Consider the following 16085-nt stretch of genomic DNA (forward strand, 5'->3'; position numbering starts at 1 on the left):
GCCTTTGGCCTGCAGGGGCCGCGCTCGTACTAGACTGATGCGTGGAAAACGGATTCGCACAGCGTCGCCCAGACCCTCATGTGCTTCTGCATCCTGGAGGTCCGTATCACGTTCTCCTTCTGCAGAAAGCGGGGAAGTTGAGACTGACTACGAGTCAGAAGGGTCCCTTAATTTTGAGAATCCTGGGTTTCAGGAGTCGGTAGATAGCCTTATTGAGGCTGTCAATCAGTCTCTGGGGATAGAGGACGAGCTCGCCTTATCCTCAGATCATAAGGTCTCATTTAAGCGGGCCAAACGGGCCCATAGGGTGTTTTCCTCTCACCCTGAGTTCGAAGACCTGATCCGGCGTAACCGCGAGCACCCGGACAAGCGTTTTTCGGGGCAAAAGGCTCTGAAGGCTAGGTATCCCTTTGCTACTGAATTTTGTAGTGAATGGGCAGAAAATCCTTCTGTGGACCCTCCGGTGTCCCGTTTAGCCTCTAGCACGTTGCTATCTCTCCCTAATGGTTCATCAATTAAGGACCCTACGGATCGTCTTATAGAGAGCTTGGCTCGTTCCGTTTTTGAGGCCTCAAGTTCGGCTCTTTTTCCTTCTTTTGCGGCAACTTGGGTTGCCAAGGCTATGGTATCTTGGTCAGAGCCTTTAACAAGGGCTCTCCAGGAAGGTGATCTGTCAGCAGAATTGGCAGAAATGTCTTCTAAGATAGCACTTGCTGGTGGCTATCTGATTAACGCATCCCTTGATGCTGCAGATTGTGCCTCTTCGGCTGCGGCTAACTCTATTGCTATCAGAAGGGCTCTCTGGTTAAGATCATGGCGGGCTGACTCTACCTCTAAAAAATCGCTTACATCCCTACCGTATCAGGGAGGTAGTTTGTTCGGAGAGAAGCTGGATCAGCTTATTTCTGACTCCACAGGAGGGAAGAGTAAGTTTCTTCCTCAGCAGAGGATTAGACAGCCTTTTCGTCGCCATTTTCAGGCCCGTTTTAGAACCTTTCGCAATGCTAGATGGGCCCCAGCATCGGGCTCTGCTGCGCAGGGTCGACCCAATCAGGACCGAGACGTTCGGATCTCTTATACGGCCAACCAGGGGGGAAGAATGCGTTCCCAGTCAACTAGATCCAGAGGATCTAGGACTCAAAGGTTTTCGGCTAAGTGACTGGAGGCCTCCTCGGAGTGCCTCCAACAGAGTAGGCGGGTGTCTACTTTTGTTTCGCCAAGTCTGGCTTCAGGTAATCCACGACCAGTGGGTGGGAGAGCTCGTATCGTCAGGTTACAAAATAGAGCTGGTACGGCTGCCTCCACCCCGGTTCTTCCCATCCCGTCTTCCCAGGTCCGTGTCCCTTCGACAAGACCTATACAATTCCATAGAGTCCCTTCGTCTCAGCGGAGTCATTTCTCCTGTTCCAAGGGAGGAAAGGTTTCAAGGGTTTTATTCCAATCTTTTTGTAGTATCCATAAAGGACGGGTACAGTAAGGCCTATCCTAGATCTAAAACTCTTAAACAGGTTTGTCCGCGTTCGTCACTTTCGGATGGAATCACTCCGGTCAGTCATCGCCTCACTGGAAAAGGGAGAGTTCTTGGCCTCAATAGACATTCAGGATGCCTACCTACATATTCCCATTTTTCCGCCTCATCAAAGATTTCTCCGGTTTGCCTTAAACAATCTACACTTCCAGTTCACGGCTTTACCCTTCGGGCTGGCCTCCGCTCCCAGGGTGTTCACAAAAGTTATGTCAACTGTGGTGGCCATTCTGCACTCCCGGGGCATAGTTGTCTTGCCATACCTAGACGATCTGCTGATCAAGGGACCGACTTTTCATTCTTGCAGGGAAAATGTCGGCATCACTCTGGACACCCTTTCTCGTCTAGGGTGGCTAGTAAATTTAAGGAAGTCATCCCTACAACCATCTCGGAGGATCTCATTTCTAGGCATGATCTTCGACACCTCTCAAGCCCTATCAATCCTTCCCCAAGACAAGGTCCTAGCCCTTCGGCGGGAGGTGAGGAATCTTCAGCAACCGTACTCTCATACCATCTGGTCCTGCATGAGGGTATTAGGAAAGATGGTTGCAACTATAGAGGCAGTTCCATTTGCACAGCTACATCTTCGGCCTCTCCAACAGGCAATCCTAGCAGTGTGGAACAGAAATCCACTCTCCCTCAACCGCAGATTTCGGTTGTCCCTCCGGGTCAGGCAGGCCCTCTCTTGGTGGTTAAACAGCTCATCCCTACTCAGGGGGAAGCCCTTTCCCCCAACCAATTGGCTAGTGGTTACAACAGATGCCAGTCTTCTGGGTTGGGGAGCGGTATTTTTTCACCACACAGCTCAAGGGCGCTGGTCTCCTCGGGAATCACATCTCCCCATCAATCTCTTAGAGATTTGAGCAGTTCGGCTAGCCTTGCAACATTTCCACCATCTTCTGGCGGGTCGCCCTGTCCGAATTCAATCGGACAACGCCACAGCAGTGGCCTACATAAATCACCAGGGGGGCACCCGCAGCAAGGCAGACATGCAGGAAGTAAAACAAATACTGCTCTTGGCGGAGAGAAATCACTCAGTGATATCAGGAGTCCACATTCCGGGCGAAGTAAACTTGGTGGCAGATTTCCTAAGCCGTCAGGGTCTAGCGTCCGGGGAATGGTCTCTCCATCCCGAGGTTTTTCGACAGGTATGTCATCTTTGGGGGACTCCGGACGTGGATCTAATGGCGTCCAAGGAGAATGCCAAGGTACCCAGATTTGTCTCTCGGTACCGAGACCCACAGGCAATCGCAGTGGATGCGCTAGTACTGTCTTGGAACCAATTTCATCCTTATCTGTTCCCTCCTCTGGCACTGCTCCCGAGAGTAATCAAGATCATCAAAACAGAGAGAGTACCTGCTATTCTGATCGCCCCGGATTGGCCGCGACGGACCTGGTATGCAGACCTAGTACAGCTTCTCGCCGGGGTTCCATGGCGGCTCCCCGACCGGCCGGATCTTCTATCTCAGGGGCCGATCTACCACCAGAGCAGGTTTGCAAGGCGGCGACCTGGTCTAGTCTGCATACGTTTGTCAAACATTATAATGTCCACTCCCAGATCTCTGCAGATGCAAGTCTGGGTAGAAGGATTCTTCACGCGGCAGTAGCGCATTTACAGGCAACCGTTATCTGGATGATTATTACTGGTGAGTTAATTTCCCACCCAGGGACTGCTTTAGGACATCCCACAGTCCTGTGTCCCCCAATGAGGCGAAGGAGAAATAGGGATTTTTGTGTTACTCACCGTAAAATCCTTTTCTCCGAGACGCTCATTGGGGGACACGGCTCCCTCCCTGGTAGCCTATGGCTGTTTCGGCTATATTCGATTTCATTAGTCAGTAGGATCTTTTCTAGACATAAGTTTTCTGTATTTATGCTCTTATATTAATTCTTGTATTTTGTTCTCTTACTGCTTTTGCACCAAACTGGATTCTCCGGTAGCCAGTGTCGGGGTGTATACGACGGAGGAGGAGCTAACTTTTTTTTCAAGTTTACTTAGTGTCAGCCTCCTGGCGGCAGAAGCATACACCCCACAGTCCTGTGTCCCCCAATGAGCGTCTCGGAGAAAAGGATTTTACGGTGAGTAACACAAAAATCCCTATTTTTTTCTTCCCACTTTTCCATAAAGACCACCTCTGTGGAGTGCATGGCTAATTGTGGTCATATGGAAATATACTCCGGTTTCTGTGCTGCCTCTGATTAATGTCCTCCTTGCCTAGTATGAGAGTTTTGGTGGGCATCCCTTTCTTGGCAGATTTTTTGTGGTCCATGTTCTTTCCATTTGATGATAATGGATTTTATGGTACCCCAGAAGATCATCAAAGATTGGGATTTTTTTTTTTTTTTTTTTTATAACCCAAGCCTGACTTGTACTTCTCAACAACTTGTCTCTGACTTGTTTGAAGATCTCCTTGGTGTCCATGGTGTTGTTTGGTTAGTGGTGCCTTTTGCTTAATGGTGTTGCAGCCTCTGTGGCCTTTCAGAAAAGGTGTGTATATACTGAGAGCCTATGTAACACTTAGCTTGCAACACAGGTGGACTTCCTTTCACTAAGCATGTGACTTATGAAGGTAATTCCTAGCAGCAGACATTTATGCACATGCCAATTTTTAGTTATTTGATCCTATAAAGTTAATTTATGTCTATATTTTTATTACTTCACCAACTTTGACTATTTAGTGCTAATCCTCCACACACGAATCGTATTACAAAAAATATTTAAACACGGGTTGTAATGTAAAAAATCAACAGCCAAAAAGCAAATACTTTCGCAAGCCACTGTAGCGAAGTCGAACTGCCACCAGTTATGTTTGTACGTGGGGTTTTGGCCCCTAAAAGATTCTAGTTGCTTTACCACCTAGGAAGTTCCTAACATAGTCATACATGAATGCCATATTCCTTTTTATTGGCAGTTTTCTATTTCTATGTATCTGAAATTTACTGTGAAAAGGATTGTTGGTGTGTAACCTATGCTGGGCTCCTCTATGGTCTAAATCTGACTTCTATGTTTCTCTAAAATACAAGATGTTTCCGACGTAATCGGACCTATTCACCATTACGTTCTTTTTTCTGGAATAGGATATAGTGTTTTTCTTTATGAGCAGCAACTTAATATATGTGGGAAAGCCAAGCATTGAATAGAGTCTGATTCCTGGCACGTTGCACCAATAAATGACTTCTATTCCTTTTTAGTTGTTAAATGAGGCCACGGAAACCAAACAAAAATTTGAGGAGCTGAAACAACAAGAAACTCAGCTAAAGCAGCAGGTGCGTAAAAGATCATTATTTTGCCTCTTGGAGGCTAGCAGGAGGAGATGTAGACAAGCATGGCCTGACAGATTCATTAGAATTCTTGCCAAAAAGAGACATTATAGAAATCTACTTTAGCTCATAGCTGGTGTAGATTTGACAGTGGCTGATTCACGAGAATGAGTAAAGGGAATCTGTCACCAGGTTTTTGCTACCCCAACTAATGTAGTTGCATAGACCCCGATCCCAGCAATGTGTCAGTTACTGGGCTATCATTTTGAGGGTCATTGTTTTATCTGCGGCAGATCTAGCAGTTCTCTGAATATTGAGCACTGTATAACTCCACCCCACCACTGTTTGGCTGCTTTCTGTCTATTTACAATATACACAGGAAGCAGCCAATCGGTGGTGGGGTCAGGGCCATACAGAGCTAATGGCCATGGCTTGACTACATGGCAGCAGGTTTACTAGTCCTCTAGTGATAACCTGCTGCTGATTAAAACAGTGATTTTATCAAAACTAAACTAGGCAGCCCAATAAGTGACATAACGCTGAAATCAGGATCTCATCCCCTACATCGTGCACCTCTCGAATTACATAGTAAAAACCTGGTGACAGATTCCCTTTAAGAAGCCTCGTAATGAGTTGGGCTCATCTTACTCCATTGGACTTTTGATCAAGACTAGGATATGACATGCACTGCAAGCTATTAACCCCTTAATCCCGTTTGACGTACTATCCCGTCAAGGTGACCTGGGACTTAATTCCTGGTGACGGGATAGTACGTCATACGCGATCGGCTGCACTCACGGGGGGAGCGCGGCCGATCGCGGCCGGGTGTCAGCTGCCTATCGCAGCTGACATCCGGCACTATGTGCCAGGAGCGGTCACGGACCGCCCCCGGCACATTAACCCCCGGCACACCGCGATCAAACATGATCGCGATGTGCCGGCGGTGCAGGGAAGCATCGCGCAGGGAGGGGGCTCCCTGCGGGCTTCCCTGAGCCCCCCGCAGCAACGCGATGTGATCGCGTTGCTGCGAGGGTCTTACCTCCCTCCCTGCAGGCCCCAGACCCGGATCCAAGATGGCCGCGGATCCGGGTCCTGCAGGGAGGGAGGTGGCTTCACAGAAGCCTGCTCAGAGCAGGCACTGTGAAGCAGCCTGCACTTCTCGCAGATCGGTGATCTGTCAGAGTGCTATGCAAACTGACAGATCACCGATCTGTATTGTCCCCCCCTGGGGCAAAGTAAAAAAGTTAAAAAAAAAATTTCCAAATGTGTAAAAAAAAATAAAAAAAAAATATTCCAAAATAATGAAAAAAAAAATATATATATTATTCCCATAAATACATTTCTTTATCTAAATAAAATAAAAAAAACAATAAAAGTACACATATTTAGTATTGCCGCGTCCGTAACGACCCGACCTATAAAACTGGCCCACTAGTTAAGCCCTTCAGTAAACACCGTAAGAAAAAAAAAAAAAAAACGAGGCAAAAAACAACGCTTTATTATCATACCGCCGAACAAAAAGTGGAATAACACGCGATCAAAAAGACTGATATAAATAACCATGGTACCGCTGCAAACGTCATCTTGTCCCGCAAAAAACAAGCCGCCATACAGCATCATCAGCAAAAAAATAAAAAAGTTATAGTCCTGAGAATAAAGCGATACCAAAATAATAATTTTTTCTATAAAATAGTTTTTATCGTATAAAAGCGCCAAAACATAAAAAAATGATATAAATGAGATATCGCTGTAATCGTACTGACCCGACGAATAAAACTGCTTTATCAATTTTACCAAACCCGGAACGGTATAAACGCCTCCCCCAAAAGAAATTCATGAATAGCTGGTTTTTGATCACTCTGCCTCACAAAAATCGGAATAAAAAGCGATCAAAAAATGTCACGTGTCTGAAAATGTTACCAACAAAAACGTCAACTCGTCCCGCAAAAAACAAGACCTCATGTGACTCTGTGTACTTAAATATGGAAAAATTATAGCTCTCAAAATGTGGTAACGCAAAAAATATTTTTTGCAATAAAAAGCGTCTTTCAGTGTGTGACGGCTGCCAATCATAAAAATCCGCTAAAAAACCCTCTATAAAAGTAAATCAAACCCCCCTTTATCACCCCCTTAGTTAGGGAAAAATAAAAAAATTAAAAAAAATGTATTTATTTCCATTTTCCCATTAGGGTTAGGGTTGGGGCTAGGGTTGGGGCTACAGTTAGGGTTGGGGCTAGGGTTAGGGTTGGGGCTAAAGATAGGGTTAGGGTTTGGATTACATTTACGGTTGGGAATAGGGTTGGGTGTGTCTGGGTTAGGGGTGTGGTTAGGGTTACTGTTGGGATTAGAGTAAGGGGTGTGTTTGGATTAGGGTATCAGTTATAATTGGGGGGTTTCCACTGTTTAGGCACATCAGGGGCTCTCCAAACGGGACATGGCATCCGATCTCAATTCCAGCCAATTCTGCGTTGAAAAAGGAAAACAGTGCTCCTTCCCTTCAGAGCTCTCCCGTGTGCCCAAACAGGGGTTTACCCCAACATATGGGGTATCGGCGTACTCAGGACAAACTGGACAACAACTTTTGGGGTCCAATTTCTCCTGCTACCCTTGTGAAAATACAAAACTGGGGGCTAAAAAATCATTTTTGTGAAAAAAAAAAAAAAAGAATTTTTATTTTCACGGCTCTGCGTTATAAACTGTAGTGAAACACTTGGGGGTTCAAAGTTCTCACAACACATCTAGATAAGTTCCTTGGGGGGTCTAGTTTCCAATATGGGGTCACTTGTGGGGGGTTTGTACTGTTTGGGTACATCAGGGGCTCTGCAAATGCAACGTGATGCCTGCAGACCAATCCATTTAAGTCTGCATTCCAAATGGCGCTCCTTCCCTTCCGAGCTCTGTCATGCGCCCAAACAGTGGTTCCCCCCCACATATTGGGTATCAGTGTACCCAGGACAAATTGGACAACAACTTTTGGGGTCCAATTTCTCCTGATACCCTTGTGAAAATACAAAACTGGGGGCTAAAAAATCATTTTTGTGAAAAAAAAAAAGAATTTTTATTTTCACGGCTCTGCATTATAAACTGTAGTGAAACACTTGGGGGTTCAAAGCTCTAAAAACACATCTAGATAAGTTCCTTATGGCGTCTACTTTCCAAAATGGTGTCACTTGTGGGGGTTTTTAATGTTTAGGCACATCAGGGGCTCTCCAAACGCAACATGGCATCCCATCTTAATTCCAGTCAATTTTGCATTGAAAAGTAAAATAGCGCTCCTTCCCTTCCGAGCTCTGCTATGCGCCCAAACAGTGGTTTACCCCCACATATGGGGCATCGTCGTACTCAGGACAAATTGCACAACAACTTTTGTGGTCTAATTTCTAATCTTACCCTTGGGGAAATAAAAAAATGGGGGCGAAAAGATCATTTTTGTGAAAAAATATGATTTTTTTATTTTTACGGCTCTGCATTATAAACTTCTGTGAAGCCCTTGTTGGGTCAAAGTGCTCAACACACATCTAGATAAGTTCCTTAGGGGGTCTACTTTCCAAAATGGTGTCACTTGTGGGGGGTTTCAATGTTTAGGCACATCAGGGGCTCTCCAAACGCAACATGGCGTCCCATCTCAATTCCAGTCAATTTTGCATTGAAAAGTCAAATGGCGCTCCTTCCCTTCCGAGCTCTGCCCTGCGCCCAAACAATGGTTTACACCCACATATCGGGTATCAGCGTACTCAGGACAAATTGCACAACAATTTTTGGGGTCCAGTTTCTTCTCCTACCCTTGGGAAAATAAAAAATTGGGGGCGAAAAGATCATTTTTGTGAAAAAATATGATTTTTTATTTTTACGGCTCCGCATTATAAACTTCTGTGAAGCACTTGTTGGGTCAAAGTGCTCACCACACATCTAGATAAGTTCCTTAGGGGGTCTACTTTCCAAAATGGTGTCACTTGTGGGGGGTTTCAATGTTTAGGCACATTAGGGGCTCTCCAAATGCAACATGCGTCTTATCTCAATTCCAGTCAATTTTGCATTGAAAAGTCAAATGGCGCTCCTTTCCTTCCGAGCTCTGCCATGTGCCCAAACAGTGGGTTACCCCCACATATGGGGTATCAGCGTACTCAGGACAAATTGTACAACAACTTTTGGGGTCTATTTTCTCCTGTTACCCTTGGTAAAATAAAACAAATTGGATCTGAAATAAATTTTGTGTGAAAAAAAGTTAAATGTTCATTTTTATTTAAACATTCCAAAAATTCCTGTGAAACACCTGAAGGGTTAATAAACTTCTTCAGAGTGGTTTTGAGTACCTTGAGGGGTGCAGTTTTTAGAATGGTGTCACACTTGGGTATTTTCTATCATATAGACACCTCAAAGTGACTTCAAATGAGATGTGGTCCCTAAAAAAAAATGGTGTTGTAAAAATGAGAAATTGCTGGTCAACTTTTAACCCTTATAACTCCGTCACAAAAAAAAATTTTGGTTCCAAAATTGTGCTGATGTAAAGTAGACATGTGGGAAATGTTACTTATTAAGTATTTTGCATGACATATGTCTGTGATTTAAGGGCATAATAATTCAAAGTTGGAAAATTGCGAAATTTTCAAAATTTTCGCCAAATATTCGTTTTTTTCACAAATAAACGCAAGTTATATCGAATAAATTTTACCACTAACATGAAGTACAATATGTCACGAGAAAACAATGTCAGAATCGCCAAGATCCGTTGAAGCGTTCCAGAGTTATAACCTCATAAAGGGACAGTGGTCAGAATTGTAAAAATTGGCCCGGTCATTAACGTGCAAACCACCCTCGGGGCTTAAGGGGTTAAAGCAGGTGACTTCCCATGTATTCATTGAACTGTGCAGATTCACCGCATCCATTACATTGTATGGGTAACATTTATCTTTTGGAGACTCGCGTCTTTGCAAGGTAAATAGATCCATAGGTGAGCTGCTGGCGTCCGTGCACGCATAGTGGACATAGGGTTTCTTGAAATCCCATCCACTATGCTGTAACATCTGGATGCTGCTCAAGTACTCATTATCCAATCCGCAGCGTTTACTGATCGTGTGCACATACCCTTAGGCCGGGATCACACATACGCGAGATACGGCCGAGTCTCGCAGGTGAAAACCTAGCTCTGGTGCCGGCACTCCGGAGCGGAGCGTGCAGCCGCACAGCAATGCATGGAGCTGCACGCTCTGCTGCGGAGTGCCGGCGCCAGAGGAGGGTTTTCACCTGCGAGACTCGGCCGTATCTCGCGTATGTATGATCCCGGCCTTATAGTGAACTTTCTCTCAATGGAACACTACAGCAAGAAAAGAGACTAAGCAGAGAATAGAATCGGTCCACAGTGTTTTAGTCTTCAAGATTCTATGTCTGCTCCAGGAAAAATCTTGCAGAGATCATAGGTTTTACTTTCCTTCTGCATTCTTCCATTTTTAGCTTTGCAATTTTATTAAAGGTAACCAATAACATAGTAAAAATCGCATTTTGTTGACAAAGGTGTCCATGGATTTAATGTCCGCTGGCCTCTGTTGCAGATAGAGCAGTGGTTGAAGGCTCCTTTGTAGCTAGTAGTTTTAAAGCCAGAATCAGTAGTGGATATTTTTTTTAGTAGTGTCTGCAATATATTAGAATCAAATGATAGTAGGAGAGGGAAGCGTTGCTGAGATTTCTATTTTTTTGTGTATTTTTTTTTTCTTTTATAGTGTTGTTTTTGTTTTTTTTTCTATTTCTCTTGGCCTCCTTGATTGACTAAAAAAGGCCAAAGAAAGCTTTTCCTTTGATTTGTTTGTTCCCAATGATATTATCTGTTGACTGCTCCTGTCAGATGTGTTATCTTGGCTGTGGTCAGAAAGCTATACCACAATTACCCAGTAGCTTTCCCTTGCATTTCCCAGTAGAAAGCTTATTTGAAAATGGAAAGTCCCTTGCATCCCATACGATTTATTGGAGCTTAGACAAAAGCATTGGGCTATATGCAAACCCGGCACATATGTCCAGAGGTCAAAATGATTGGTACCAAGTCAACTAAGGCTGTGCCCTTCTTGTAGAAATTCTGCAAGATGCCAAGAAGGCAAATGCTAAAAATGTCAGCTCACTGTGCACACTTCAGAATGGGTTCTTCTCATTAACCTCATGCACACCTACAAAAAGTGACTTTACCAACATGAGAACATCGGCAGCGCAATGGCTCAGTGGTTAGCACTGTTGCTTTTCAGTGCTGGGGGCCTGCATCGCATTACTTGTCACCATGCCAGCTTTACATTTTTCTGCTTTTGCCTGGGATATTTTAGCATAGGTTCCTGACTTTCATCATTTCCTTTTGTACTACCCAGCAGGAATCTGTATCACTAATAAGTAGGTGTCTGTGGCCCGTAATACTGTGGACATAGGAAATTTAGGTTGGGAGTCCTCATGGGGACAATGATGATAAAGGTCTATAAGTAAATTAAATAAAAAATAATCTGCCTGTTTGTATGGTGTCATAAGTCCGAAAAGATGAGGCCTAGTCTTGTCTCCATCTCGGGTTCTTCATACATAAAATAAAATTGCCAGTCATTCCTTTGGGATTTTTGGAGGTTCTATAATAAGATTTATCTCAGCTTAACAATCTGTTTCCATTTAGCTGTCTCTTTACATGGACAAGTTTGAGGAATTTCAGACCACAATGGCGAAAAGCAACGAACTTTTCACAACATTTCGTCAAGAAATGGAGAAGGTTTGTTTCAATACTTAATATTAATCGAAGTAATAACCTCTTCCTCACCAAGCTGTATGCATCAAGAACTGTATTACCAAACTGGGGTTTAACGTTCTGTTCAGTAGGTGACCTGAAAAATGGTCCTGCTGCTTCTTATGGTCTAAAATGCGCCTACTCTGGCTCCTCTGTGAAATTCAAGTAAATAGTTGGACTTTATGGCTATAATCATTTTGGTTATTGACGAGCGCTTTGGTTTCTGGATGCATTAAGGGTCTTGGATAGCACAGTTGTACTGAAAAGATCTAACTTTTAAAAATGTTGTTAATTATAAAGCTCTCTTTCCCTAGATGACCAAGAAAATAAAAAAGCTGGAAAAAGAAACCGTCGTCTGGCGGACTAAGTGGGAAAATAACAATAAAATCCTACTACAGATGGCTGAAGAGGTAAGACTAGTTTTTACAAATCTTACTGGGGAGCAGAATTGAACCCTCAACCATACACATATGCGCTTAGTTTGGCGTCTTTCAATAATATGCGCACCTAGTGGCAGCTAATCTACTATGAGAATAGAAGGCTTAAAGCATATTGAAATTAATCATGCCTGATCATTCTTTCTCTCCCGATATCCGTGGCATATCAAACCCTTCCATCATATTAAATGGCCAGGGGGTCCCTTTAAAATGTATGTTTGGCTGATATTCATTTAATGTGTATGGGGGGTATTAACACTGGTCGTTGATTGTTTTACTGCAAGATCAGTTTGTAACACCTGTCCTCTGAGTGATCAGTTTTTGACGTATGGTCTTACTTCGCTGTATAGAAAAGTGAGTAATCCTGTTCGCACTTATTGGCCTCACTTTGAAATTGAATTTCTGCTATTCTTCGTCGATCCTTAGATCATAGTGAACAAGTGCTTACTTTAGAGCCTAGTGCTGCATACATACATTATGTACTAAAATTCTTTCTGTGAATGAGAGAGGGCTAATAGTGTTACAGAAATTCAGTTTTCTTTTAACTCCTTTCCTCTTCAGAAAACTGTTAGGGATAAGGAGCACAAAGCACTGCATATCAAGCTTGACCGCCTGGAGAAGCTTTGTCGGGCCCTCCAGACTGAGCGCAATGAGCTCAACAAGAAGATAGAGGTTCTTCAAGATCAGGTTACCGTACTAGACGATGATGTGGCAAATGGAGACTCATTAGAGACAAACTCTGCAGAGGAATCGTCGGAGGGAATGAATGTAATCACAGAGGGAAAAGATTCTGGAATTCAGCCCGTCGCTCAACACTCATTATCCGAGGAACAGATTCTTGTGCAAGAAACTCTTTCAACGGGGCCACCTTCTGGCATTCATTCTGTTGACTAACATGCAGGCATTACTCTAATATACAGATACACAAACATGTATATATGGAAAATATACATATATATTTTTTGTGTATAACTTTGTTGGTGGTAATTTTGTTTTGTGGTGACAAATTTCTTACTTTTTTCTACCATATCTGTATTTTCTTAGGACTACTGGAATACAAGTGGTACATAAAGCTTCCTAGCAATTTCACAGAGTCTAATAGAATTTTTGTCACATTCATGCCTGACATCTGTCTCCATGTCATTGTATGTGCTCTATAATGGGGGAGTGCATGTTCCAGACCCCGCATGCCATGTAGGGGACAAATTCAGGACAGGAATACCAGGTATTGTGTCTTGTCTTTTCTATCTATATAGTTACATGAAAGACTACAGATCAGAAAAGATGATATTGTTCGCACAAACGTAGTTTTTAGATAATGGGGGGGGGGGGGAACATTTATAGAAATTTACATCCATTTTGTTAGAATTTGATACTTTCTTCTGTTGAATTATCAATTCACTACATGGGTATATTGTCGTAAATATTTCAGATGTCCAGGATCTACCGTATATCATGTATTTTTGCATGGATCTGCCTTTTTTAGGAGATGGATTTATAAAATAGCTGCATAAAATTGTAATCAGGGCTGTAACTATCCCCATCACATATCCTTGAATGTGAAATTGTTAAATTATTAGGTAGCCTCAAGTGATGATTAGGGCACTCCAAAGTGTGATCTCTTCATTATTCATATATTACGGTAAATTGATAATTACCAGATTATTTTTGGCATGTAAAAAAAAATGTGACATGGTTATTGAAATATATTTTTAGGGGTTATCGGTAGCTGTTGCAGCATTTTGGCTGCTTATCTGATAAGTGAGCACCTACCAGGATTAGCCTTTAATTTTCTTAGTGGAGGTAAATTAAAATATCTTAATGTGGAGATGCAGCTCTGCTTCCAGGTGGCCTTGAAAGTAAAAATACTACAAGAAGCAGTCCAGTGATATAATTTTTTTAATTCATTCAGCTACTAGTCCCCCAATACCCATAATTAATCTAGTATGACCTTATGTTGTTGTTACTTTCTAATTACATGGCTTTGTGATTTCCTAAGGAGTTCATCATCTCTTGGACCAGAACTTCCTGTATAATGAAATTGCATGGAGTGTTCTTCAGTGAATGGTACAGAAAATCCTATCGCAGTAACTGATGATGATTAGACAGCATCTGTCACAGTCATAATGAGGAAATGGCAGTTCAGCCTCGCTAACTATACACATAATAACTTATTTAGGGAGGATATAGGGGAGGATAATCAGTGTTGCACCACAGCAGGCAAAGATGTTACTGGCTCTAGTTGCCCAATATGATGTAGTGCTGATTCATCATGGGATTGAGATTGATAGCAGAGCACACAGCCAATATGCAGGATGAAATCTAAATATGCAAATTGCCTCTTCATAAGGAAATAGGTGGCTTTTATGCCACTTATTGGATGTGGCAATCCTAAAAGTCAACTGTACAAGTCTTGCCACATGATTTGGGATAATAAGGATGAAATCTAGGAAACAAAAAGGAGGCTGAACTGCTGGGAAGTACACGATGTGTGAAATGTGCAGATTGATCCCAGTTGGGAAGTGCAGGGATGTAAACAGTTGTTCTTTTCTCTATTGGCCTGCTTCTTATAAACTCATGACTCAATATGGGAATGAGATGAAACAAACAGTATATGGAATAGACATATGAGCATGGAAGAGGTAAATTATTGAGAGATCTACATTGATGAACTTTCTTTTTCAAACCTTGATTTATAAGACATGCCAATATAAAATTTAGGATTTCCGATAGTTGTGTATTGTTGCTTTTTATTAGATAAATGAATGTTGCAGTTACCATCTAGCATTTTAATACTGTATTGTGATAGAAACATTTATCACCTGTCCTCAAGATGCTGTAGATATTCAAACACTACCTCATTATGGTCATGTAGTGAGGAGAAATGGGGCATGCAAGACCCCAGATCAAGTAGCTGATGAGGCCTCTAACAATCAAACACTTATTACTATTCTCTGGATAGGTGATATATTTTGATTCTAGGAAAAAAAGCCCTATAATCCCTTAATGACCGCCAATACGTCTTTTTACTAACATGAGATATGAGAATAGCATCCCCATACAGGTGACAATCCAGCAGCTTTCGGCTGTCCACTATAGCTGACAACTTACTGTATGAGCCACGATCAGTGTTAGCACCGTCCATATCTGTTTAACCCCTTAGATGCTGTTGTCAATAATGACTACATCATATAAATGGTTAAGAGTGTGGGGGCTTCCATCTTTATCCTCATTGGCACCCTGAGATCATGATCATATTGCCCACGTGTTTGCCATGACAGTTCACGGCCAAATAGCAGCCTTAGAGTCTGCCGGCTATAGTGGCCTGTTCAGAAGTTACCGACCATTAGGTGGTAAAAATACCACCTAAAGCAGGGGTGTCAAACTGCATTCCTCGAGGGCCTCAACCAATGCGTGTTTTCAAGATTTCCTTCTCATTGCACAAGGTGCTGGAATCATTCTGTGCAGGTGATTAAATGATCACCTGTGCAATACAAGGAAATCCTGAAAACATGACCTGTTTGCAGCCCTTGAGGAATGCAGTTTGACACCCCTGGTATTCCTGTCCTGTCATTTTACATTAATTCCTGAAAATCACCTGAAGGGTAAATAAATTACCTAATAGCAGTTTTCAACATGTCAGGGGGTGCCGTTTTTAAAATGGTATCACTTTTGGAGGGTTTCCAATATGTATAGGACCCCCAAAGTCACTTCAAACCTGGATAGGTCCCTAAAAAAAATAATTTAGTAAATTTCCATGGAAAAAAGGAAAAATGCTGCATTTTTAAACCTTCTAAAAGGCTATCAAAATAAAATAACGTTCTACAAATGGTGCCGATTTAAAGCAGACATGTAGGAAATGTTATTTATTAATGTTTTGCTATGGTATGACTATCTGCATTAGGCCGGGGTCACACTTGCAAGTGTGATGCGAGAAACTCGCGCATGTCTCTCGCATCAATACCCGGCACTGCCGCTGACACTCAGGACCGGAGCATGCAGCTGCATAGAAATATATATAGCCGCCTTCTCCAGTCCCGAGTGCCGGCAGCAGTGCCGGGTATTGATGCGAGAGACTTGCACAAGTTTCTCGCAGCACACTCGCAAGTGTGACCCC

At 42.9% G+C, this 16085-nt stretch overlaps 1 protein-coding gene across 3 annotated transcripts in view; it reads left to right on the forward strand.

Annotated features, from left to right (window-relative positions):
• TXLNG (taxilin gamma) overlaps positions 1-13057 on the forward strand; it is an 83264-nt gene extending 70207 nt beyond the window's left edge. For all 3 annotated transcript variants that reach the window (XM_077296291.1, XM_077296290.1, XM_077296289.1), the window contains exons 7-10: positions 4718-4792; positions 11424-11516; positions 11846-11941; positions 12530-13057. In XM_077296291.1, the coding sequence (XP_077152406.1) occupies positions 4718-4792; positions 11424-11516; positions 11846-11941; positions 12530-12862 (597 nt within the window). In that variant the 3' untranslated portion in view covers positions 12863-13057. The remainder of the gene's footprint in view (positions 1-4717; positions 4793-11423; positions 11517-11845; positions 11942-12529) is intronic.
• The last annotated feature ends 3028 nt before the right edge of the window (positions 13058-16085 follow it).

The sequence above is a fragment of the Ranitomeya variabilis genome, chromosome 3, assembly GCF_051348905.1.
Source record: "Ranitomeya variabilis isolate aRanVar5 chromosome 3, aRanVar5.hap1, whole genome shotgun sequence".
NCBI lineage: Eukaryota > Metazoa > Chordata > Amphibia > Anura > Dendrobatidae > Ranitomeya > Ranitomeya variabilis.